At 46.5% G+C, this 25,425-nt stretch overlaps 1 protein-coding gene across 1 annotated transcript in view; it reads left to right on the top strand.

The window, feature by feature from the left end:
* The window catches only part of LOC144669342 (SH3 and multiple ankyrin repeat domains protein 1-like), a 212,871-nt gene that overhangs the window by 15,667 nt on the left and 171,779 nt on the right, over positions 1-25,425 (top strand). Inside the window, exons 2-4 of the mRNA XM_078531705.1 lie at positions 10,843-11,046; positions 15,442-15,513; positions 19,078-19,186. Coding sequence (XP_078387831.1) covers positions 10,843-11,046; positions 15,442-15,513; positions 19,078-19,186 — 385 coding nt within the window. The remainder of the gene's footprint in view (positions 1-10,842; positions 11,047-15,441; positions 15,514-19,077; positions 19,187-25,425) is intronic.

Here is a 25,425-nt window from a genome sequence, read left to right as displayed (position 1 = left end):
GGGCAACAAGTGCTGGCCTCGCCACTGATGTCCACATCCCATGAGTGAACAAAAAAAAAATAATCCAGCTGTATCGATGTGAATAGAAAAAAAACTTCCAGTTGTGAACGCCATATTGGTTCAGTTGTTTAAGTGTGAATGGAACCCCAATCCTGTTGTGTGTTTTGATAAATCCAGCTTTCAGTTACTCAGTAAAAAGAAAGACTTGCATTTATATAGCGCCTTTCCCCACCACCGGCTGTCTCGAAGCACTTTACAACCAGTAAAGTACTTTCTAATATGTCGTTACTGGTGTAATTTGGAAATGTGGTAGCTGGTTTGAGCACAGCGAGATCCCACAAGAGCGAAGCAATTTTCCTGGAACTCAGATTGTGCTGCTCAGGGCACTCATCTCTCAGTCACCAGGTCAGGTCCCGTGAGACTGAATGATTCCTGCACCCCCCTGTGTATTAACTATCACAGCTGCACAATATATCAGAATGAACAGAAATGGCACTGTCTGTCACACCGAGCCATTGCACACCCGCTGTAAAACCTCACCGTCCCACATCGCTGTATGCTGTTCTACCAGGAGCCAAGATGGAACCTGTCATTGGGACCATTTTTACCCAATCTGTGCCCTTTGAAGAGAAAAATTCACAGGGCCATTGGAGAAATTAAGATAGGGGAGTGGGACTAGGTGAGGCACCATAGCAGAGAGCCAGCACAGGCACGATGGGCCGAATGGCCTCCATTTTTGATTCATTCATAAAGAAAAAAAGAAAGACACGCTTCTATATAGCGTTTTTCACAACCACCAGGTGCCCCAAAGCTCTTTCCCCATTGAAGTGCTTTTTGAAGTGTGGTCACTGGTGTAATGTAGGAAGCGTGGCAGTTAGTTTGTACACGGCAAGATCCCACAAACAGCAATGTGATGATGACCAGATAATCTGTTTTTTTTTTTGGTGATGTTGACTGAGGGATAAATATTGGCCAGGCCACCAGGGAGATCTCCCTTGCTCTTCTTTGAAATAGTGCCATGAGGTCTTTTAAATCCACTCAAGAAGGCAGATGGAGCTTCAGTTTAATGTCTCATCTGAAAGACACGATGCAATGTGAGCATCACAGGCAAGACCAGCATTTGTTGCCCATCCCTAGTTGCTCTTGAGAAGGTGGCGGTGAGATGCCGTCTTGAATCGCTGCAGTCCATGTGGTGTAGGTACACCCACAGTGCTGTTAGGGAGGGAGTTCCAGGATTTTGACCCAGTGACAGTGAAGGGACGGCTAATATATTTCCAAGTCAGGACGCTATGTGCCTCCAGGTGGCGGTGTTCTCATGTGTCTGCTGCCCTTGTCTAGGTGGCAGAGATCGTGGCTTTGGAAGGTGCTGTGGAAGGAGCCTTGGCGAGTTGCTGCAGTGCATCTTGTAGATGGTACACACTGCTGCCACTGTGCATCGGTGATGGAGGGAGTAAATGTTTAAGATGTTGGATGGGTTGCCTATCAGATAGGCTGCTTTGTCCTGGATGGCATTGAGTATCTTGAGTGTAGTTGGAATGTGGTTAGACTGTGCCATAACCATTCTATGATTCTATAATTCTATACAATCCAAACTCAATCCACTCGATGACTCATTTTGACAGCACATCAGGCTAGAATCCATTTAATGGAAGGATTCAGAGCAAATATTACCAAAACCCCCGTGACCTCATAACTTGTAGCCCACGAGATCGTAATTCAGTTTTACCACAGCTTTTCAGCAGATAGAAGGAGGAAGTGTGTATTTACTTGGAATGGTTTAAAATGATTTAAAACAGAGTTTTCTGAAACCTCCTTCATAAAAACATAAGCGCTTAAGAAATAGGAGCAGGAGTGGGCCATTTGACCCCTTGACTCTGCTCTGCTAATGTTCAATAAGGTCTGCTCTTGGCCTCAACTCCACTTTCCTTCCTGCCCCCCAGAAGTTTTCACTCTGCTAATGTTCAAGAATCTTTATCAAAGAACAAAGAACAAAGAAAAGTACAGCACAGGAACAGGCCCTTCGGCCCTCCAAGCCTGCGCCGATCATATTGCCCGTCAACTAAAACATTTTGCACTTCCGGGGTCCGTATCCCTCTATTCCCATCCTATTCATGTATTTGTCAAGCTGCCTCTTAAATACCACTATCGTACCTGCTTCCACCACCTCCTCTGGCAGCGAATTCCAGACACTCACTACTCTCTGCGTAAAAAACTTGCCCCGCACATCACCTTTATAGTTTTCTTCTCTCACCTCAAATCTATGTCCCCTAGTAATTGACTCTTCCACCCTGGGAAAAAGCTTCTGACTATCTAGTCTGTCCATGCCACTCATAATTTTGTAAACTTCTGTCAAGTCGCCCCTCAATCTCCGTCGCTCTAGTGAGAACAATCTGAGTTTCTCCAACCTCTCCTCATAGCTAATAACATCCAGACCAGGCAGCATCCTGGTAAACCTCCTCTGCACCCTCTCCAATGCCTCCATATCCTTCTGGTAATGTGGTGACCAGAATTGCATGCAATATTCCAAGTGTGGCCTAACCAAGGTTCTATACAGCTGCAGCATGACTTCCCAGCTTTTATACTCAATACCCCTGCCAATGAAGGCAAGCATGCCATATGCTTTCCTGACTACCTTATCCACCTGCGTTGCCACTTTCAGTGACCTGTAGACCTGTACACCCAGATCCCTCTGCCCGTCGATGCACTTAAGGGTTCTGCCATTTACTGTGTAATTCCTGCCTGTATTAGACCTTCCAAAATGCATTACCTCCCATTTGTCCGGATTAAACTCCATCTGCCATTTCTCCACCCAAGTCTCCAACCGATCTATATGCCGTTGTATCCTTTGACAATCCTCTTCACTATCTGCAACTCCTCCAACCTTGGTGTTGTCTGCAAACTTACTAATTAGCCCAGTTACATTTTCCTCCAAATCATTTATGTATCTCAGCCTCAATGACCCAGCCTCCACAGCTCTCTGGGGTAGAGGATTCCAAAGATTTACAACCCTGTGTGAGAAGAATTTTCTCCTCATTTCCACCTGAAACGGGAGAGCCCTTATTCTGAAACCCTTAGTTCTCGATCCCCCACGAGGGGAAACATCCTCGCCCTCAGCATCTACTCTGTCAAGCTCCCTCATAATCCTCTATGTTTCAATCAGACCACCTCACATGCTTCTTAACTTTAATGAGCCTAATAACCCTTCAGTAGCTCAACAATCCTACAACTCTGGCCTCTCGTGTATTCCCAATTCCCTTCACTCCACCATTGGAGGCCATGCTTTCATCTACCTAGGCCCGAGGCTGTGGAATTCCTGCGGTCCCCGCTTCTCTCTCTTTGTTTAAGACTCAACTTAAAACAATCTCATTCTATGAGGGAGTTTTTGATTACTTGTGCTAATGTCTCCTCTCCAGCTCGGTGCTAATCTTTGAAAGATTATGCTCCTGTGAATAGGGTTACCAACTATAATTAAATATATTCCTGGAGGTTTCATCACATGACTCTCTCCCACGCTCCAGCCATTAGTCGGCCAACACATACCTCCTTGTGGCGTACTGCCCGCCTATGCCAATTGGAAAGCATAAAGACTCATTACCCAATTGGATGATGCCTGACTGTCAGCCAAATAGCCTTTTTTCCCCCATTTTCAATATTTTTATATCTTGTAAAGAGATATGTTCAAAGGTAATAACCAAAAACACCCAATTTTTTTTAATGTCCTGGTGACTTTTCCCCAGGGTTGCGCACAGCAGTGTCCTGGGAGATTGATCTCCAGTTCCTGGAGACCCCAGGCCAATCCTGGAGGGTTGGCAACCTGACTTGTGAAGTGCCCTGAGACTTTTCAAACTACGTTGAAGGGGGCAATTTAAATGCCCACAGAGGCCCAATGGCTATGAGGAAACTTTCGCAAGTAACCCCTGAAGAAGCCTTGGCAGATGAATTTCGAGCACTAAAGCCAGTCTTTCATGGGGTTCTGAGGTGTTACGTGGGCTCCTTGGGCCCAATTTTAATTCTGTGTAAGTGAATGAGTTTTAAGTGAGCTGCCCCTTGTCTTGCCCCTCTTTCTCTCTGTCTCTCTCCATCCTTCCCCCCCACCCCTGCCGCCCCCCCCTGCCCCCCCCACCCCCCCCATCCCCCCCATTTCTCATTCCAACCTCGCTTCACCATTGAGCTCTCTACAGATCTGTCCTTCACTCCTTGCTGTCTAATCCTCTAATCCTCCAATCACAACTTCACTCACACTTTTCCTGTTGGGTTTGAGTGTTCCACTTGCAGCTGCTCTCAGCCACTTTCTCACAGGCCCTGCCATGGAGCGTTGCGCACCTCCACACTGCAGTAAAGACCGTTTTAGAGGACATAGACCCAAGAGCAAAATGTGGAGCAGGGAAATGGAAAAGGGTGGTTGGGGGGTTGGGGGGAAGGTGGGGGTGGGGGGGAGTTGACGCGGAAAGGCTCTGAATTAAAAGGAGCAAAACACGAAGACTGGAAAGAGATGAAAATAAGAGCTAAAGCTGGTGAGTGAAAGCAAATTGGGATGAAGAGGTGGTGACAGTGAAATTCCGCTTCGAGACCAAATCTGGGGACCACTTGCACTGTTGGGCCAAATTCAGGGACCACTTAGGCCGTGGGACCAAATCCGGGGACCACTTTCATTGAGGGACAAAATCCAGGGCCAGTTTACCGTGGGGGATCAAATCCAGGGGGCATTTACATTGATATTTAAAATGTGTATGTGAGTGCTTCAGCGTGGGAAATGGTCACGCTGGAGAAACCGGCTCCAGTGAAGCTGAAAGGCAAAGCATCTTTCATGGCTTACAGGTGGGCCCAAACCTTCTGACTAGTTAAGTTCTTTCAAAGTGTAGTCATGATTATAATGTAGGAGTCCTTCCTTGCAATGGCAACCTGAGTGCTGTACTCAGTTACCTTTATCCTTCAACTAAAGTATGTACATTCTGACTTTTCTCAAGGTTTCTCTGGATAACCTTTCACCCCCAGCCCCTCCCCCTCTGCTCAGAGTAACCATTGACAACGCAGCTGAGCTGCAGAATTGCTGAGATTGTTAATGGCTCTTGAACGTATCATGGTGGAGTCAGATGGTGATTGGTGATGTGTTATTGGCAGCAGCTCTTCACAGTCAGTCCCAATGAATGTAACCATGGCAACACCTAGATCCACCTGGTCTTGCACCAAAATCCTAAGGATGAGTGTCACTGATGTCTTTTTTTCTCTGAAACGTAGAGATGTGAATGAATGGGGGTAACTGGGATCAGGTTAGACAGGGGGTTATTTGAATGAACAATTCATGAATCTGTTTGATGACTTGTCTTGATGAGGTGAAAGCATGAAACAGGAAAGGAAGTGTCTTGTGACAATAGCATTGTCAGTGGTGATTTCTAGCACCTCAACCCCAACTGCTAACCACTAAACCCAAACATAACCAATCACCCTAACCTTAAACCGTGCAGCGTCAGTAGTGTGATACTTGGGATATATTGTGGGGTCAAGGGCCATTAATGATGTCAGCAATTCTGTAGCTCAGCTGCGTTGTCAATAGTTACCCTGAGCAGAGGGGGAGGGAGGGGTGAAAGGTCATCCAGAGCAACCTTGAGAAAAGTCAGAATGTACATACTTTATTTGAAGGATAAAGGGAACCGAGTACAGCACTCAGGTTGTCGTTGGAAGGAAAGACTCCTACATTATAATAGTGACTACACTTTGAAAGAAATTAACTGGCCATAAAATGGTTTGGGCCACCCGGAAGCCATGAAGGATGCTATATTCTTGCAAAATCTTCAGCTTTCCTTTGGCCCTGTGGAGGGCCCCCCTGGAGATAATGCTGACAGAGCGTGTGCAACCCCGAGTGTTATGTGCTTAACGCTGATAAAACCATGGCAGCCAGTTGCGATTATACGAGGATTTAGGGGTGCAGGAAGTCAGACAAGGGAGGTGCATTCCTGACAGAATTTTGGGCGGCCCATTTTGACTTTGTGTCCTTCCTGTTGGGCCTTACCTTTCTCCTGCTTAGCAGGATAGTAGAATAGAACTGGTTAAGTTGGTAGAAGCTGGATTGTGGTTCAATAGAAGCTGACTGCTTCCAGTAGTTGAGGGGTCAAACCAAGGAGCTGTCCGTACAAGATTAAGGGGTTGAAAATGGGAACGGTAGAAACTATTTTTACACAGAGCTGTGAGGTTGCGGAAGGAATCGTTTTCTTTTATTCTTTCACTGGATGTGGGCATCACTGGCAAGTTCAGCATTTGTTGCCCATCCCTAATTGCCCTTGAACTGAGTGGCTTTCTTGGCCATTTCAGAGGGCAGTTAAAAGTCAACCACATAGCTGTGGATCTAGAGTCACGTGTTGCCGGTCCAGGTAAGAATGACAAATTTCCTTCCCTGAAGGGCATAAGTGAACAGATGGGTTTATATTCCTCATTCCAGCTTTTTTTTAAAAAAAGATTGAATTTAAATTCCACTAGCTGCCGTGGTGGGATGAACCCACGTCCCCAGAGCATTAGCCTGGTTCTCCGTATTGCTGGGCGAGTGTCATTACCACTATGCTACCACCTCCACGAATAAAATCTAACTGTAAGTATGTATTGGTACTCAACCAGCCCGCGCTTGCAAAACTCAGAACATAACCTCACAGCTCTGTGTAAAAATAGTTTCTGCCGTTCCCATTTTCAACCCCTTAATCTTGTACGGACAGCTCCTTGGTTTGACCTGGCAGGCTGGGTGGGAGTGGGCGTGGAGCTGATCGCCGCCCGTGATTGGCTGTGCTCTGCCATTTTATGTGGGCGATCCAATTAAGGCCCGCCCAGTGTGACGCGAGGCCGATAGCGCTGCGGGCGGTGGGGGGCGGGGAGGAGGGAGAGTCGGGGCCTGCGCTGTTTTGCGCACGCCCACAAATGAGCGCAGAAATCTCCCAGAGGCAACGGAGCTGCCTTAGGGAGATTAAGTTGATGATAAAAGTTTATAAATAGTAAAAGTTAAAAATTATTTAGACATGTCCCCTCATGTGACAGTGTCACATGAGCTGGGACATGTTTATGAATTGTGTAAAAATTAATGAATAATTTTATATAACCTTCATGAAACTTCATCCCGCTCGTGGATGAGTTTTCTGAAAAATGTGAAGGCCACTTGGGCTCTTCGCCTGCCCGCCGATCTTAAGGTTGGACGGGCAGTGCTGTCAATTATCTAAATTACTTTCCTATAGGCCTTTGACAGTTCGGCGTGTGCGCCCGCCGAACGAAAGATCTAAATGATGCGCGATGTCATTGGGACGCACGCCCGACTTCATCTTGCGTCATTTTGCACGTCGGTGTGTTGGGCCCGCCCCCACACACTGACTGCAATATTCAGGCCAATGTCTATCACTCAATATGATTCCGCCATTTAGCACTTACAGAACAGTCAAAGTGTGCTGATAATTACACTAACAAACAATGTAAGATTATCAGTCAGGCTTGCAACGTGGCTTACTTATGCTTGCTAGAAACTACATATATACACAGGGACCTATCTTCTGCAGGCAAAAAAAACATGTCCAAGCATTGTGCCTTTTTTGAATTAAACAAAAGTGTGGGAGTGACAGTAATTTCTTGGTGCATTCTCCATGGCAGTGTCTCGGCCAACCAGAGTTGACTTGCCAACAAATCGTGCACCCTTTTCTTGTGCAGTATAAATTGTTGCTCACTTTGAAATTTTGTATTCTTGCGCCTGTCCTGATGAGTGCAAGACAAAAAGCTTTGACAGCATGTCTCTTTTTTCAGCAATATACTGATATAGTTTATCCTTATTTCTATTTTAATAACTTAGGAATGTTGCCCACTCCAAGTGTCAAGAAATTGAATCAAACCCAGCAAGAAAAAATGAGTTTAAAACCCTCCAATCTACAAATTGTGTTTCTTTGGTTTAATTTCCTCTTATTTCTCCCACAGATTCTTTCCATCATGGAGATCGGGGACATCTCATTTGATGGTCATTGCGTTTTTTTTTTAAAGCAATTTTCTTTTGGGGCATTCTGAGATTTTAATATTTACTAATTGATCAGATTACAGGATAGAATTTCTGCTTTATTGTCTCAAACCCCTCTTGTGCCCTGGCCTGAACAGTCTTGGTGGAATGGGCTTTGAAAACAGAGCCTGTCTTATTAAAGGTTTATTAACAGTATTAGTTTTAGCTGAAAGTTCTGTTTGATTTTTCTCTATGGATGGGAGGTGTGATGTGTGTGAAATATTTGACTGGAGTTGCAGATGCAGCATATAATGAATGGTGACAACTGAAGAATCCTGCTTCGGACATCAGAAAGTAGGCTTTGTAGCCTAGAGTATAAAGCAAGACTTTATTAACAACTCATAAATATATACATCTATACAGTAGAGGATACCGGTATGGAGCTGACTCCATCCTAAGTCTTTACACATCTCTGTCCATTTGTAGACTGACCTTGGCTCTAGATCATGTGCCTTCTTCTGTGGGCGGTACTGTACTCAGTGCCACATTAGACCCTGCGACAACAACCACATCTTCTACTCAAAGCTATGTACCTAATGATTGGTTCTTCCAGTGTCGGGGTTGGCCAGTTTTTTTAATTCATTTGTTCTCCGGATGTGGGCGAGGTTGTCCAGGCTGCCATTATCGCTCTCACCCCTCGTTAGCCCTGAAGTGCTGATTGTTCCTTTTCCTTCATCAACTGTGAGCCCACTTCAGTTTACACCATGTGATGTGTGACTGGAGTCACTTGTCGGCCGGGCCAGGTAGGGGGGAGGTGCTCTTCCCTGAAGGACTCGAGAAATTCAGGGGCAGGATCTTTACTGTGGGCTTTGGAAGCCCAGGATCGGGGCCAAATGGGGATCAGAAGCCTGCATTGCATATGGGAACAGTCATCTGGCTGTGATTTTCCCTGGATGGGCCAATTTGTGGCCAGAGGATGGGCTCATCATCCTATTAAGGACAGCGGGTGGGCTCTCAAAGCTCGAGGGCCAATAGAAGGCAACTCAGCACTGAAGAGCCAGTAGGCTGCCCAATCAGGCAGGAGGAGAGAAAGACAGAGGGTGTCTCAAGATGGAAGTGTCCTCACTCTCTTTTTTAACCTTAAACTAAAAAATGATCTCAGCAGCCGGGCCCCCGTTGCGCAGAGCAGGAAACCCCTCCGCAGGGTGGGCTGTGGCTACAGCTGAAGCCAGGCAGGCAGGGAAGGCCTTAAAACCTGCCTGCTGGGATGTCTGCTCCAGGCAGCTCAATGGTTTCCCGAGGCCTCTGGAGACCTGGACACTTCCACTCGGCCTCCAACAATAGGCTTTGAGCAAGATCAGTTGGCTACCCGTCGCTTGTGGGAGGGGTCTCCATGCCCACCACCCCAATACTGCTCTGGACTAACGGCCCGGGAGTGGGATAGAGTAGCACACCAGCTGATGGTGCCAAATCACGCACCCATCATGGTCTAAAAATTCAGCCCCTAGTTGAGTTTTTTGAGTGCCAAGCCACAAATGAGCAGATTTACTGGATTGAATTTGACACTGACGTTTGGACACATCACCCCACTCTATCTGTTACAGTGCCACCCCATCTGTGAGACATTTTGGTGGAGCAAGTAAGGGAAAAACTGTTTCCATTGGCAGGAGGGTTGTAACCAGAGGACACCGAGTTAAGAGAATCGGCAAACAAATCGAGTCAGAGGGAACTGAGGAACTATTGTAATCTGGAAGGCACTGGGTGTTGGAAGCAGCTTCAATAGTAGTTTTCAGAGGAAGTTGGATATATTCATGGGAGGAAACAGCTTGCAGGGTTACAGGGAAAGAGTGGGACTGATTGGAGCAATCTTTCAAAGAGCCAACACAGGCTCGATGGACCAAGTGGCCTCCTTCAGCCAGTAGGATCCTATGGTTCTGATAACGTGAAGGCCCCAGATTCAACTCCTGGCCTTTGCTCTCTTATCTGAACTTATCTGGGTAGCAGCGAGGAACAGGATAGTTGATTCCTGGCCTGGGGGTGAGAAGGGCTAACGTTAGCCGAGGGTCCATTTAACATCTGCTGTGCAGCGATTCCCTTATTGGTGGGTATGCGTTAAATAAACAGCTGATACGTGAAAACTGAATCCCAAGCGAAGTATAAAACTAGCTCCTCCCACTTTCATGATAGTTGGTTTATTTACAGAATGTAGCATTACATAAGCCTGCCTCCTACCTACCCACCCAGTGTTCCAGCAGTTCTTCTTTACACATGCTCAAGGGACTTAATCAATCAACACCCTCCACCTATTTATCCTTAACCTTAACAATACAATTAACATAACATTAACAATATATCCTGGGATTTACTCTGCAATCTTAGCTTCGGTTGAGCATAGGATGAGCTTGAGGGGTTGTGGAGGGAGGGGAAGAATCAGAGCCATGTTGACTCAGCACGCACTCTGACCTCTGTTCCCGCTGAGCAAGGCTCCCCGCTGAATTTAACCTTCTACCTGAGTTGACCCTTGAAGGATGGATCATTTGGGTCAGCTCACAGAGCCCTTAGTGCCTGGAACCTAGAATCAGGAGAAGAGGGGCAGGGTGGGCAGTAAGCTGGGCAGACAGGCGTGCATACCAGTCCTGGTGCTGTATGTTTCAAAGCGCAGAGTTGCTTGAATATAAGAGAGAGAGAGTCACAGGTTTGTGGTTCCTCTCCCCTCGCCCACGCAATTCACTTTGGTGGTCATTAACTGTTTGACGTTATTTCTTTCATTAAATAATATTTTTAGGTTTCATTTTCTGAGAATGATTTTTCTCAGAATCTTAACCTGAAGTAATTTTATCAGCCTTAACATAAAATTTCCATTTTTTTCCCCCACTCTCTTTCAACAGAAATGCCTTCGATTTAATCCTGATGCCACGATTTGGGTTGCTAAGCAACAGGTACTGTGTACGTTAAACGAGAGCCTGAAGGACGTGCTAAATTATGGCTTGTTCCAGCCTGCCACCAATGGACGAGACGCCAAGTTTCTGAATGAGGAGAAGCTGCTACGGGAATACCCACAGTCCTTTGAGAAGGGGGTGCCTTATCTGGAGGTGGGAATGGGTGACGGGCCCCAACGCTTGGAGGGGGCAACTTGGGTCAAGATAACATGGAGGCACATGTTCGATGTTGAACTTAAGACCTGCGAGTGTGTTCACATAAGGAGCTCAAGAAATAAAGGCTTCCATTTGCAGTACTCTAGTACAGTGCTGAGGGAGTTCTGCACTGTCAGAGCTGCAGTCTCATTGGATGTTATATCGAGGATTCATCTGTCCTCTCTGGTGGATATCAAAGATCCCATGGATATATTTTTTTTATTTATTCAGGGGATGTGGGCCTTGCTGGCTAGGCCAGCATTTATTATCCTAATTGCCCTTGAGAAGGTGGTGGTGAGCTGCCTTCTTGAATCGCTGCAGTCCATGTGGTGTTGGTACACCCACAGTGCTGTTAGGGAGGGAGTTCCAGGATTTTGACCTAGCGACAGTGAAGGAACGGCTATATATTTCCAAGTCAGGATGGTGAGTGACTTGGAGGAGAACTTCCAGGTGGTGGTGTTCCTATGTATCTGCTGCCCTTGTCCTTCTAGATGGTAGAGGTCGTGGGTTTGGAAGGTGCTGCCTAAGTAGGCTTGGTGAGTTCCTGCAGTGCATCTTGTAGATGGTACACACTGCTGCCAATCTTGAAGAAGAGCAGAGGAATTATCCCCAGTGGCCTGGCCGATTCTTCTCCTTCAACCAATGTCACTAAAACGGATTAAAACCAAAATCTGTGGATGCTGGAAATCTGAAACAAAATTAGAAAATGCTGGAAAAACTCAGCAGGTCTGGCAGCATCTGTGGAGAGAGAAACAGAGTTAATGTTTCGATTCCATATAAACTGTCTTCAGAGCCGAAGAGAAGTGGAAATGTGATGAAATTTATACTGTTTAAGGGGGTAGAGCAGGTGAAGCTGGATAGAAGGCCAGTGATAGGTGGGGGCTAAGGAGAGATTGGCAAAGATGTCATGAACTAAAGGACAAAGGTAATGGTAGTGGTAAGGGCTAAAAAAGGTGTTGATAGTGGAATATAGGTAAGAAAAGAGGATGTGATAATAGCAAAACAAGGGTAGCATTGTGTAAAAGAACAACATGGAACAAGTGACAGGTGGCCCTGCTGGGGATGGGGTGGGGGGAGGGGGCAGTGGTGGGGAAAAAAAGGATAAAAAGTGGTATAGAAGGGGGTATAAAAAGGGATAAAACCATGGATAAAATGAATAAAAATGAGTGGATAAAAAATAAAAATGAAGGTTGAAAAAAGGGGATTAAAAAAGTGGTGAAGATAGAGGAGAGAGCGCACGGTCTGAAGTTGTTGAACTCAATATTCAGTCCGGAAGGCTGTAAAGTGCCTAGTCGGAAGATGAGGTGCTGTTCCTCCAGTTTGCGTTGAGCTTCACTGGAACATTGCAGCAGGCCAAGGACGGACATGTGGGCATGAGAGCAGGGTGGTGTGTTGAAATGGCAAGCGACAGGGAGGTCTGGGTCATGCTTGCGGACAGACCGATGGTGTTCTGCAAAGCGGTCACCCAGTCAGCATTTGGTCTCTCCAATGTAGAGGAAACCGCACTGGGAGCAGCAAATACAGTAGACTAAATTGAAGGAAGTGCAAGTGAAGCGCTGCTTCACTTGAAAGGAGTGCTTGGGCCCTTGGACGATGAGGAGGGTGGAGGTAAAGGGGTAGGTGTTGCACCTTCTGCGATTGCATGGGAAGGTGCGATGAGAAGGGGATGAGACGTTGGGGGTGATGGAGGAGTGGACCAGAGTGTCCTGGAGGTAATGGTCCCTATGGAATGCTGATGGGGGGGTGAGGGGAAGATGTGTTTGGTGGTGGCATCATGCTGGAGTTGGCGGAAATGGCGGAGGATGATCCTTTGAATGCGGAGGCTGGCGGGGTGAAAAGTGAGGACAAGGGGGACCCTATCATGGGTTCTGGGAGGGAGGGGAAGCTGTGAGGGCAGAGGCAAGGGAGATGGGTCAGACATGGCTGAGGGCCCTTTACCATTTTTTATCCCCCCCTTCTATCCCATTTCCTATCTTTTTTCCCCCACTCCATCCCCAGCAGGGCCACCTGTCACTTGTTCCATGTTGTTCTTTTACACAATGCTAGCCTTGTTCTGCTATTATCACATTCTCTTTTCTTACCTTTATTCCTCAACACCTTTTTTAGCCCTCACCTCTACCATTACCATTGTCCTTTAGTTCATGACATCTTTGCCAATCTCTTCTTTGCCCCCACCTATCACTGGCCTTCTATCCAGCTTCACCTGCTCTATCCCCTTAAACAGTATAAATGTCATCACATTTCCACTTCTCTTCAGCTCTGAAGAAGGATTGTACGGACTCGAAACATCAACTCTGTTTCTCTCTCCACAGATGCTGCCAGACCTGCTGAGTTTTTTCCAGCACCTTCTGTTTTTATTTCTCTAAAACAGATAATCCAGTCATTATCAGCTTGCTGTTTCTGGGAGCTTGCTGTGCGCAGTTTGGCTCCCGTGCTTTCTACATTACAACAGTGGCTACATTTCAAAAGTATTTCATTGGCTGTAAAGCGCTTTGGGGAGTCCTGAGGTTCTGAAAGGCTCTATGCATTTGTGTAGCACCTTTCACAACCTCAGGATTCCCCAAAGCACTTTACAGCCAATGAAGTACTTCTGAAATGTAGTCACTGTTGTAGAAAACATGGCAGCTACCTTTTACACACCGAGCTTCCCCCAAAACACCAATGTGGTGATGACCAGGTGATCTTTTTTCAGTGATGTTGGTTGACAGATAAATATTGGCCAGGACACCAGGGAGAACTCCCTGTCTTTCTTTGAAGATAGCGGCTGTGGGATTTTTTTTTAATGACCACCTGAGAGTGCGGATGGGGCGTTGGTTTGACAACTTAGCCAAGAAACGACACTCAGAGGCACTGGGAGGGCCAGCGTAGGTTGTGTGCTCGAGTCTCTGGAGTGGGGTCTATGAGACTCGCAACCTTCTGATAAGAGGGCCAACCACTCAGCCCAGAGTTAATGGTAAAAGCTGAAACATGAGCTTCCTTCATTCAGGCTGCTGAATTGAAAAACCCACTCAAGTGTTCTCTAATTATTTAATCATCTCCCTACAAATTTATTCCCATCATCTTCAATTTTGCTTCCTGTCAAATAATCATCCAATTGCGTACTTGGCTTTGATTTGCAGGAATCTGTAATGGTGAACATCTTTCTTGGGCCTTAGTACTGAAGAATTATCCTAATTTTGCTTTAGAAAAAATCAACTGAAAGACAAATTTATCACCTTATTTTTTTTAAAGCCTGCTTTGTATAGGGATTTTTCAACCAATCAAGCCTCCCCAAAGCAGAATTATGGATGCAGCACATAGCTCCAGCTGAACAAATTGGCACTTCAGTTTGTTTGTTAATGTCAAGTGTTCCGCAATTATTGTCACAACCTTGAGGGTTGGTTGGTCAGCTGTTCTGAGAGACCTGGGCCTAGGAGAAATTGAAGGCCTTTCAGGGAAAGCTGGAGGTTAATGGCAGATAGGGCCTGAGAACTAGGCCTGAAGGAAAGAGACATTATAAAGAAGTGGGATCTGAAGGAGAGAATGGCCTGTTCTGAAAGAATTGATCCTGAAGGAAAAACGAGAGCTTGACCTAAGGATGCTGGGCCAAAAAGGAGGGCCCATGAAGGGGTTGGGCCTGAAAGGAGGCACCATGAGGGAGTTGAATCTGAAGTAGGAGGGACCATGAGTGAGTTTGGCCTGAAAGGAGAGCTGGGAGTTGGACCTGAAAGGAAAGGTATTATGAAGGAGTTGATCCTGAAGGAAAGAAGATCTTTTTGTGAGGGAGTTGGGTTTGAAAGATACCAGCAGTTGGGATCAGCCTGAGTGGGTTTGTTCTTGTGGAGAAAAGAGGTCTAAAGTGAGCTTCCAATGGAGGCCCATGAGAATAGAGCAACTGTGGGCTTCTGATGTGAGGTTCTTCGGTTTTTGGGCAGAATTGAGCACTTTTTTTTTCCCCTTGGGGAGCCTTGGGTCAAATTTTGGAATTATGTCTATGGATTTTCCGGTAAGCCATGCGTTCCCTTGATAAGGAAGCAGTAGGAATCCTGGATAAATAATGGAATGTAAAATTCATGTAGTGCTCAGATAACACAGAGAAGTACATGGGATATGACTTTATGCCCAATTCTCTCACTTTGCAATCCCATTGTCATTGAGGAAAGGTGTTGTGAAGGGAGTAGATGTTTCTCGATAAGTATCTGAGGCTAAGCGCTTGTTCAGCATCAACAGTGGGTGTGTCCATGTTGACAACAACTGGTTAAAGGGATGAGTAGGATGCATAACTTGGGATATGCACTAATAACATTGAATACACTGGGGAGATCTAAAACAGAAGTCTATGATGCTGATGCCATCTTTTACTTTCCTTTACAGTTTCGTTACAAGACGAGGGTTTACAAACAGACAAATCTAGATGAGAAGCAGCTGGGGAAACTACACACAAAGGTCAGCTTCATTTAATACAACTGTATTGAGAAATGAGATGGTGGAGGGTTGGAGAGGGGCTCCAGAGTTCATCACTCAGCAGGGTATTGTGCCTTTTTGCACACCTTGTCAATGTTCACCAGTTTTTCTATGTTGTATATTTTATATCTTGGAGCTATTCAGAGATGACACTTTCTATGTGTGTAACAGGTTTTATTCGCAGTGTTTTAAAATGTCTGCTCCATACTTCAGCTCTGGCTTTCAACTCTTTTTACAGTTTGTTTACTTTACCCTGAGTCCACACCCAGGCTTAAACAATCAAGCACATTGAGCATTAATGGTAGACAGGTGAACATAATTAAACAACAGAACAATTGAACGCTACGCTCACCTCTCCTCTTGCCCCTCCATCCCCCTGTCCTCTCCTTCATGCACTGTATGTTAATGGATTTCTCTCCTCTCTCAGGGTTTTGTTCTCCATCTCTCCTGAATTGGTCTTGTCTCATTTAGATATACTTCCAGGACTTTCGGACCCCTTCTGATAGCTCATTGTAAGCTAATCCCCATGTACGAGCAGAGAGTGGTGGAGAATAATCAACAGTCTCCAGCCTGATTGCAGAAGAAAGGAAGACCTGTCATGAGAGATGGAACTTGAGGGATAATACCTGAAGAGAGCTGGGCCTGAAGGAAAGCATTATAAAGAAATCAGATCTGAAATGGAGGAGTAAAAGAGTTAATCCTGAAGGAAAGGAAAAACTTGATATGAGGAAGTTGGGCTTAAAAGAAGGGCCTGTGAGGGAGCTAGGAATAAAAGGAGTGGACCCGTAACAGAGTTGGGTCTGAAAAAAAGGAGGGTCCAGCCTCGATCGAGCAGTTTGACTCTGTGAATCAGTACCACTGGGGGCAGAATTAACCCTAAGAGACCATCTGCTGCCGGGTTCTGAATGGCGCGCGGGCTGTTCTGTCAATGGGCAGTGTAATCCAAACGCACAAAGTTACCGGGCGGGATAAGGCCTGCTGGCTGACCAACCTGTCCCACCTTCATAATGGTTGGAGCATTGTGACTAACTACTTCATAGCAGACCCTATCCGCCCCAAGTCAAACCCACCTCCACAACCCCCTCTCCCACCCCGCCCCCCACCACCCCCCCCCTCCCCCCCAACCCCACCCCACCCCACCCCGGCAGCCATGTAACCTCCTGGCCGGGAGACACCTCATGAATGGGGAGAAATGTTTTGGAAAATTTCTCTCTGACCCTCTCAGGCTCTGGGAATCAGTCCAGGGGATGAAAATATAGGGAGCAGGTGGAGGCCGATCAGTCCCTCGAGCCTTTGCTGCCATTTGGTGAAATCATAGCCAGTCTGTGACCTAATTCCATTTAATCGCCTTGGCTCCATAACCCTTAATACCCTTGTCAAAAAACTGATGATCTCAGATTTCAAATTATTAACTGAGTTAACATTTACTGCTTCTTGTGAGAATGTTCCACGTTGTCTGCCATCCTTTGTGTGAAGAAATGTTTCCTAACTTTTCCCCTGAAAGGTCTGGTTCCGATTTTAAGGTGCCCTCTTGTCCTGGGCTCCTCCATCAGTAGAAAGCCTTTCTCTCGATCTCCCTGTTGAAGCATCAGCCATTGCTCAGTGTATAGCACTCCCGTCTCTGAGATACAGGGCCGTGCGTTCAGATTCTAACCCCAGGTTTGAGCACGCAACTCGAGGCTCACACTCCAGTGCAGAACTGAGGGAGAGCTTTCGGATGAGGTGTTAAACTGAGACTCCACCTGCCCTTGCAAGTGAAGGTAAAGGACTCCATGTCTCTGTTTCAAAGAAGAGTGGGAGAGTTGTCCAGGCCAATAATTATCCCTCAACCAATATCCCAAAATAGATGATTTGCTCATTATCAAGTGGTTGTTTGTGGGAGCTTGCTGTGTGCAAAGCAGCTGCCACATTTCCTACATCACAACGGTGAATACACTTCAAAAATACTTAATTGGCTGTAAAGCATTTTGAGACATCTAGTGGTTGTGAGAGGCGCTCTATAAATGCAAGCCTTTCTTTACCTTAACACTTCCTTTCAAAATTCTCAAGTTAATCATGCCTTAACCTTTTATATCCCAGGGATTGCAGGCCTAGTTTATACATTATCTCCTCATAATTTGACCCTTTTTGTCCCAGTTGACATTCTGGTGAATCCACACTGCACTCTTTCCAAAGCTAATACAGCCTTCCTAAGGTGTGAGGTCCAGAACACTGTACATGAGCACAAATATACCCAATGTCACAACAGAGTTTAAAAAAAAACCCTGCCTATGTAAAAGCCAAAGTTCAGCGAGATAGAATTACTCAGATCCCTGGGTGCAATGACATCATAAATCTGCTCCAAAAGAGCCTGCTTATTGCTGTACTATAAATAGTGACCAGTCAAATGCTGCCCTTCCTCTTCCCTCATCATCAGGGTCCCAGGATATAAAAAAAAAATTATTTTCAACAACATGTCAGCTGGATCCGAGCAAGTTTAAATAATTCTCTTTGAAGTGGTGACATGCTGGCAACATTACAACAAATTAATCTTCTTCTCACGATTCTCTTACTGTGCAGGCTCTCTCTGATCTCTTTCTCTCTCTCTCTCTCTCTCTCTCTCTCTAGCATGCTCTCCCTCAGTCACTCAACTCCTGGCCAGAATCCATCAGATAGCCTAAATTATTGGAAGGGGCCAAAGATAATGGGGAGAGAATGAGGCAGTGAGATTAGTTTGGGATTGATAAGGGGCTATGGGGAGATAGTGGGGAAGTGGGATTAGTTTGGGATTGATAAGGGGCTATAGGGAGAGAGTGGGGCAGTGGGATTAGTTTAGGGTTGATACAGGGTAACGGGGAGAGAGTAGGGCAGTGGGATTAGTTTAGGATTGATAAGGGGCTATAGGGAGAGAGTGGGGAAGTGGGATTAGTTTAGGATTGATAAGGGGCTATAGGGAGAGAGTGGGGCAGTGGGATTAGTTTAGGGTTGATAAGGGGCTATAGGGAGAGAGTGGGGCAGTGGGATTAGTTTAGGGCTGATAAGGGGCTATGGGGAGAGAGTGGGGCAGTGGGATTAGTTTAGGGTTGATACAGGGTAATGGGGAGAGAGTGGGGCAGTGGGATTAGTTTAGGATTGATAAGGGGCAATAGGGAGAGAGTTAGGAAGTGGGATTAGTTTCCGATTGATAAGGGGCTATGGGGAGAGAGTGGAATTGGGAGGGGGATGGTGGAATTAAAGACAGCAGTTTAAATCCTGCTCCCTGCTGTCAAGGTGACCTGTTAAATTTGTGAACTCTGAGCTCCGTTAATGATGGCTGCAGTGCTCAGAGATGATCGATAATTCCTATTTTTCACTGCGATAAAGTATTAGAAGAATCAGTTACCACCTCTGGCTGGGTCTCGTGTGAAATCAGATCCTATAGGTGAGAGATCAATGCCTCATCCAGACACCCCTCAGCCAGCTGGAGTTAACTCAAGAGGTGAAAGTTCACAGCTGAAGCCGCTACACTTCCACTACACCTGAATATTTGTTTATTTATAGCAGCCCCTCTGCTTTCCTTTTTTACAGGCCAGTTTGAAGAAGTTTTTCGAATATGTCCAACACGGCGCAGTTGAAAAGATGCTTAAACTCTTGGATAAAGGGCTGGATCCCAACTACCATGATGCAGAAACTGGGGGTAAGCTTTCAATATCTGCCGGAAGCTCAGGTTCTAAGGCTTTGACGATTGGGGTGGGGGGGGGGTGGGGGGGGGGGTTGGGGGAGAGGTTGTGAGGGGGAGGGGAGACAGTGGTGAGGGGAGGGAGGAGTGGGGGTTGAAGAGGGAAGAGAAAAGGAGAGGGGAGGAGGTTGGAGGAAGGATGAGAAAGGAAGGAGAGGGGAAGAAGAGGAGGGAAGCAAAGTGAAGGAGGGGGGGTGTGGGAGTGGGTGTAGGATGGGAATGGGGAGATGTGGGGGAGAGTGAGATGTTGCGGGGGTGGGGTGACACAGTCCAGGGTCTGGAAACCTCTAGAAACTCCATAGTTTGTACTGCTCATTGAAGCCTGTGCCGTGTTTTTACTCACGTCACTGCTTTGAAATTCAGAGAGAGAGGCTGAGGATTCACTACTTGGCCTCTCGGAATATTCCGGATGATGAATGAGTGCTGCTAACCCTTCAGGATTAACCTGGAGTCTCCAGGAACTAAGGCTGCTGTGAGCAAACCCATGGGAACAGGAGGAGGCCATTCAGTCCCTCGATCCTGTTCTGCCATTCAATGAGATCATGGCTGATCTGTGACCTAACTCCACATAGCCTCCTTTGTCCTACATCCCTTAATGTTTTTGGCTAAGAAAAATCTAAAATTAACAATTGATCTATCATCAATTGCCGTTTATGGAAGAGAGTTCCAAACTTCTACCACCCTTTGTATGAAGAAGTGTTTCCTAATTTCACTCCTGAAAGGCCTGCTGCAAACTTTTCGGCAATGCCTCCTACTTCCCAGGCCGGTGTTTCGTGGAGTCAGGAAGTCCCATCCCCATTTCTGACAGATCCAATTCTTGCCAGTTGGGGAAAGGGGGCAGGGGAGGGGGGCAGATTCACTGATTCACTCAGGCAGGAAATCTGAACCCTGCAGGATCATTTGGACTTGGTGCTGAGTTCAAACAGACCCCAATTTGGCTGTTGCAAGGGACTTAGCCCGCAGTCTGGGGGCCGCGAGTTGATGCAGTAGACATAAGTGCTCTCGAAGGTTTTAAACACTTACTGCCTCAAAGCTTACACAAACCACAACAGGTATTGGAGATAGAAAGCAGCAACAAGTGAGATGCTCCAATGTCTTCTCTCTGGATGAATGAATTAGGATTGGTTAGGCACTTGTGCTTGTGATTAATTTTTGTGATTAATTTAACTATTTGAGATTAATTTAGTGATTATTTGCGAATTACAAATCGAACCTGGGATCATCCTGGTCGGCCCTGGTTCAGTGGGGAGCCAGAAAGTCGCGCGTTTAAGCTCCACCACATAGCCTTGAGCCCATAATCCAGACGGACACTCCCAGTGCAGCCCCAAATGAGTGCCACACTGTCGGAGGTGCTGTGAGAAGTTTGCTGTCAAGGGTGGTCATAGTCATTTCTCCGAAGAAGGTCAGGAGGGGTTGGCTCCTGTGTCCGAGTCAAGTTTGTTCCTTGGACGGCTCAATTAAAGGAATACATTCTGCATGAGTCTGTAGGAGAAACTTGATCTGGTTGTTGATCAGGTAAATAACTTGGACAAACAGCCCACCACTCATCTCATCTGAAGGACGGCATCTCTGACAGCACAGCACTTCCTCAATGCTGCCACTAAGAGTGTCAGCCACACTTATGTGTCTAAGAATCTGCCATGGGGCCTGAAGTCCCAACCTTCTGCACTGGAGGTACGAGTGCCACCCACTGAGCCACAGCTGACATGCAACAACGAGCCTTGTGTGAAAAATGAGACTTGCACAGTTTTGCAAGCGCTTTGGTTACCAGCTGCCTTTCAAGAGCTGTGACTCGGGTAATACTACTGTCAGAGCCAGCCCGTGATCTGTTAGTGAAGGATGTGTTAATAAAGTCCGCTGCCTGAGTTGGCAACCTGGGGGAGGCTGAAATTATTCCTGGGAGACTCCAAGGCTTGTTTAAATTGGTGTGGAGACTCTGGTTGTAGTTCCGTGATGTTCACTGTTTAGCTCCTCGTGGGTGCAAACCAAAAGACTCATGAAACCAGTTTGTCTCAGCGTTCCAATCTCCTTGATGGGGCTGCTGCGAGAGTGTCTGCTGCTCCTGATAGCTTCGTTCAATCATCCTAATGTCGCCTGCTAGCAACCGTGTTCAGTTACTTATCTCTCGCTGTGTAAGTGGCAGGTGGAGAATGATGAGTATTGGAGGACTTGCCCTGTTGTTCAACCTGTGACAGGCCCCAGGGCTTGAAGAGGTAGATGGATTAACTCTGTTCTTCTGTGAGAGAGAGGGAGTGGGATCAGTAGTTATCTGGTAGCTTATCTGGCACATCGCACTTACTTCTCATGGAGCAAATCACATGGAAGTGCAGTTGTTGTTATGCAGGCCAACGTGGCAGCCATTTTGTACACAGCAACATCCCATTGCGGTGGCAAAGTGTGGATTTTGGTGGCGTATTGAGGGAGGAGCATTGGCCAGGTCGCCAGGAGAACATCAGACTCTTTTTCAAGCAGCACCTTGCTCGAAGGTCTTGTCCGTGTGGCCTTCGCTGAGAGGGAGTGACTGCAGCACGTTCTAAATTACTCATTGGCATTGCGTTACACTTAAAGCCTGTTTCCTCGGCTGAGGCCATTGCGCCTTCATGTCCCACTCCCCATCCTCCTGACCGAAGCTTTTACCACTCACCTACGTTCATGGTTGGTCCATTCTGTTAGGACGTCGGGAGAACAAGTTAGTCGTCAGCACTCTTCACAAGGACCACCTGTCTGTCCTGACTTAATCTATCAGAATTTTAAAAAATATTCATTCATGGGATGTGGGCAATCCTGGCTAGGTCAGTATTTATTCCCCATCCCTAATTGCCCCTTGAGAAGGTGGTGGTGAGCTGCCTTCCTCAACCTTTGCAATCCCTGTGGTATAGGTACACCCACAGTGCTGTTATGGAGGGAGTTCCAGGATTTTGACCCAGCGACAGTGAAGGAACGGCGATATATTTCCAAGTCAGGATGGTGTGTGGCTTGGAGGGGAACTTCCAGGTGGTGGCGTTCCCATGTATCTGCTGCCCTTGTCCTTCTAGATGCTAACTGTTGTGAGTTTGGAAGGTGTTGCCTAAGAAGCCTTGGTGAATCCCTGCAATGCATCTTGTAGATGGTACACACTGCTGCTACTGTGAGTTGGTGGTGGAGGGAGTGAGTGTTTGTGGATGGGGTGCCGATCAAGCAGACTGCTTTGTCCTAGATGGTGTCAAGCTTCTTGAGTGTTGTTGGAGATGAACTCATCCAGGCAGTTGGGTTAGCTTTCCTTATGACAGACACTACCCACTGGTACCTTATCGGAATTGAGGTAATACAGGAGTTGGCCAAAGTGGAAATAATATGTCTTCCTGGGGAAAAAAAATTGGAAGTCTAGGAGTGAACTGTGAGGAGGATGGTGATAAACTTCAAGAGGGTATAGGCTAGTGGAATAGGCAGACATATGGCAGATTTTTAACCCAGAGAAGTGTGAAGCGATACGTTTTTGTAGGAAGAATAAGGAAAGATAATATCAGAAAAAAATACAATTCTAAAGAGGGTGGAGGAACAGAGGGACCAGGGAGATGATATACAAATTGCTGAAGGAGCAGGTTGAGAAAGTGGCTAATAAAATATACGGGATCCTGTGGCTTTATAAATAGGGGCATTGACTACAAAAGCAAGGAAATGATAATCTTTAGAATGATCGACCTAAGCGGAGTTGGTGTATTTGGTAGCCGCTTTCGTGCGTTCGGAGATGGCGTGTTTGGCCAGTTCCCCTGGCAGCATGAGGCTGGCGGTGCTCTGGATCTCTCTGGCTGAGATGGCGTGGGTGCTTGTTGTAGCGAATGAGGTGCGAGGCCTCGGAGGTGATGCGCTTGGAAATGTCGACAATGAAGGAGGTCATAACACTCATGGCCTTGGACAAGATCCTGGTGGAAGGTTGGACCTGGGTCAGCACCTTGTACACGTTAAGTGGAATAGCTCTGCTTGCGAGATTTCCTCCGCTTCTTGGGCGGCTTCTTGGTGACTTTAGTCAGCGGCTGTTTCGACGCCTTGCAGGATGCACCGCCCTTCACCGCAGCCGCCACCTCAGGCATCCCACTCGACTTGGGCCAACTCAAGTCAGCTCAAGCAAAAGGGATTAGGATGAAATTGAATAAAGTACTTTAGAGGGGGATGTGAAAGCTTTGGAGAGAATGCAGAAAAGATTTATGAGGATGGCTCTAGGGCTGAGGGATTTCAGTTACAAGATTAGATTGGAGAAACTGGGACTGTTCTCTTAGAGAAGAGAAGGTTGAAAGGAGATTTGTTGGAGGTGTTCAAAATCATGAGGGATCTAGACAGAGCAGATAAGGAGAAACTGTTCCTGTTGGTGGAAGGATAGAGAACCAGAGGACAACGATTTAAGTTAAATGGAAAAGAACCAGGGGTGACATGAGGAAAAACTTTTTTCACACAGTGAGTGGTTAGGATTTGGAATGTGCTGCTAGAGTTTGGCAGAGGCTGATTCAATTGGGGCTATCAAAAGGGAATTGGAAAATTATCCGAAGAGAAAGGATTTGCTGGGTTTGAGGAAAAGGCAGGGGAGTGGCTCTTACAGAGAGCCAGCACCAATACAATGGGCAAAATGGCTTCCTTTTTTTTTCTTTATTCATTCATGGGATGTGGGTGTCGCTGGCTGGGCCAGCATTTATTGCCCATCCCTAGTTGCCCTTGAGAAGGTGGTGGTGAAGCTGCCTTCTTGAACCGCTGCAGTCCCTGTGGTGTAGGTACACCCACAGTGCTGTTAGGAAGGGAGTTCCAGGATTTGGACCCAGTGACAGTGAAGGAACGGCGATATATTTCCAAGTCAGGATGGTGTGTGGCTTGGAGGGGAAATTCCAGGTGGTGGCATTCCCATCTATCTGCTGCCCTCGTGCTTCCAGATGGTAGTAGTCGTAGGTTTGGAAGGTCAAGAGTTCCTGTACTGTAACCTATGATTCTAGGGTCACCAGTTCTGGTTGGGTGTATCCCTGGAGTTTTGTCATGTGACTCCTCACCTCAAACCACTTCACCCCATACCCTCCCGCCATTGGTCATTCTCCGCAGCCAATGGAAAGGAGAAGTGCCTCTTTATTATCCAACAGGACTAAGCTTCATTCTTTGTGAAATGTTTTCCCCGACTCTAATTCCTTTAGAAGTTGTAAATAATAAATGAAAGCGTTCAAAGAGAAATGGAAAAATGCATACAATTTTGTTTAATGTCTTTATGATATTTCTCCAGGGTGATATTCCTGGAGATTAATCTACAATTCCTGGAGACTCCAGGGTAACCCTGGAGGGTTGGCAACTCAGCCTGGGATGTCAAGTGCTTGACTTTTCTAGCTGAGTAAAAGATTGGGGCTTTATTTAAAAGTCTTCATGTGCAACATGAGTTTCTGACTCACCCAGTGCACCTTAGCTCCCGAGTAGTTGCTGATAGATGCCTTTTAAAAAAAAAAATGTTTAGACGGGTAGAATACCTCGTATCTGGCTACCCGAAAACCAGACATTTTTTCCTCACATTCCAGCAAACCTTGACCAGCACCCTTCCCCCCCCGCCATCTGACCTGGCTCGGAAAAGTTCGGGGAGTTGCCAGGTACTGAATGGCTTCCCGCGCCTGACGTTTCCCGCACTCCAGCGAACCTTGACCCCACACGACCCACAGCAGATGTGGCCAAGTCGGTTGAACCCACCCAGGAAGAAGAAAAGCCTGCCGCAGGATCCAATTAAGCGCAATATTTAGCTATGTATTGAACTTGGGACCTATCCTTGCGGCACTGCTGAGTTTGGATGCCATTGAGGCTCATCAGATAGAAGCCCACAGGCTTAAATTCAAACATTTGTTGCCCAGAGGCTTTTGTGTTCTGTGGGCCCTGGTTGTCTTATCACTGTTGGACCAAGTCAGTTCAAAGGGAGTTTTTAAATCAAGTAATGTCCCGACCTTGCATGAGTTGAAAACAAATAGCTTCGAATTACAACTACAGGGTATTTTTTAACATCATTTTGGTTTGATTGATCCTTTCTCATTTTAAACAGGGTATGCTTTTGTAGGGAAGTGGGGGAGGCATGAAAGAATTACTAAATCCGATGCCTGAGAAGGGAATTAACATCAGCAGCCACATGGCATTAACCTAAAGTGCTTTGCAATCCTATCAGCTGGTTTTCCTGAGTCCCCTGTTCACTGAATTAAGACATCCCGACC

Source organism: Cetorhinus maximus, chromosome 29 (genome assembly GCF_964194155.1).
Source record: "Cetorhinus maximus chromosome 29, sCetMax3.hap1.1, whole genome shotgun sequence".
NCBI classification, from domain to species: Eukaryota; Metazoa; Chordata; class Chondrichthyes; order Lamniformes; family Cetorhinidae; genus Cetorhinus; species Cetorhinus maximus.
This window is presented reverse-complemented; position numbering and strand designations above follow the sequence as displayed.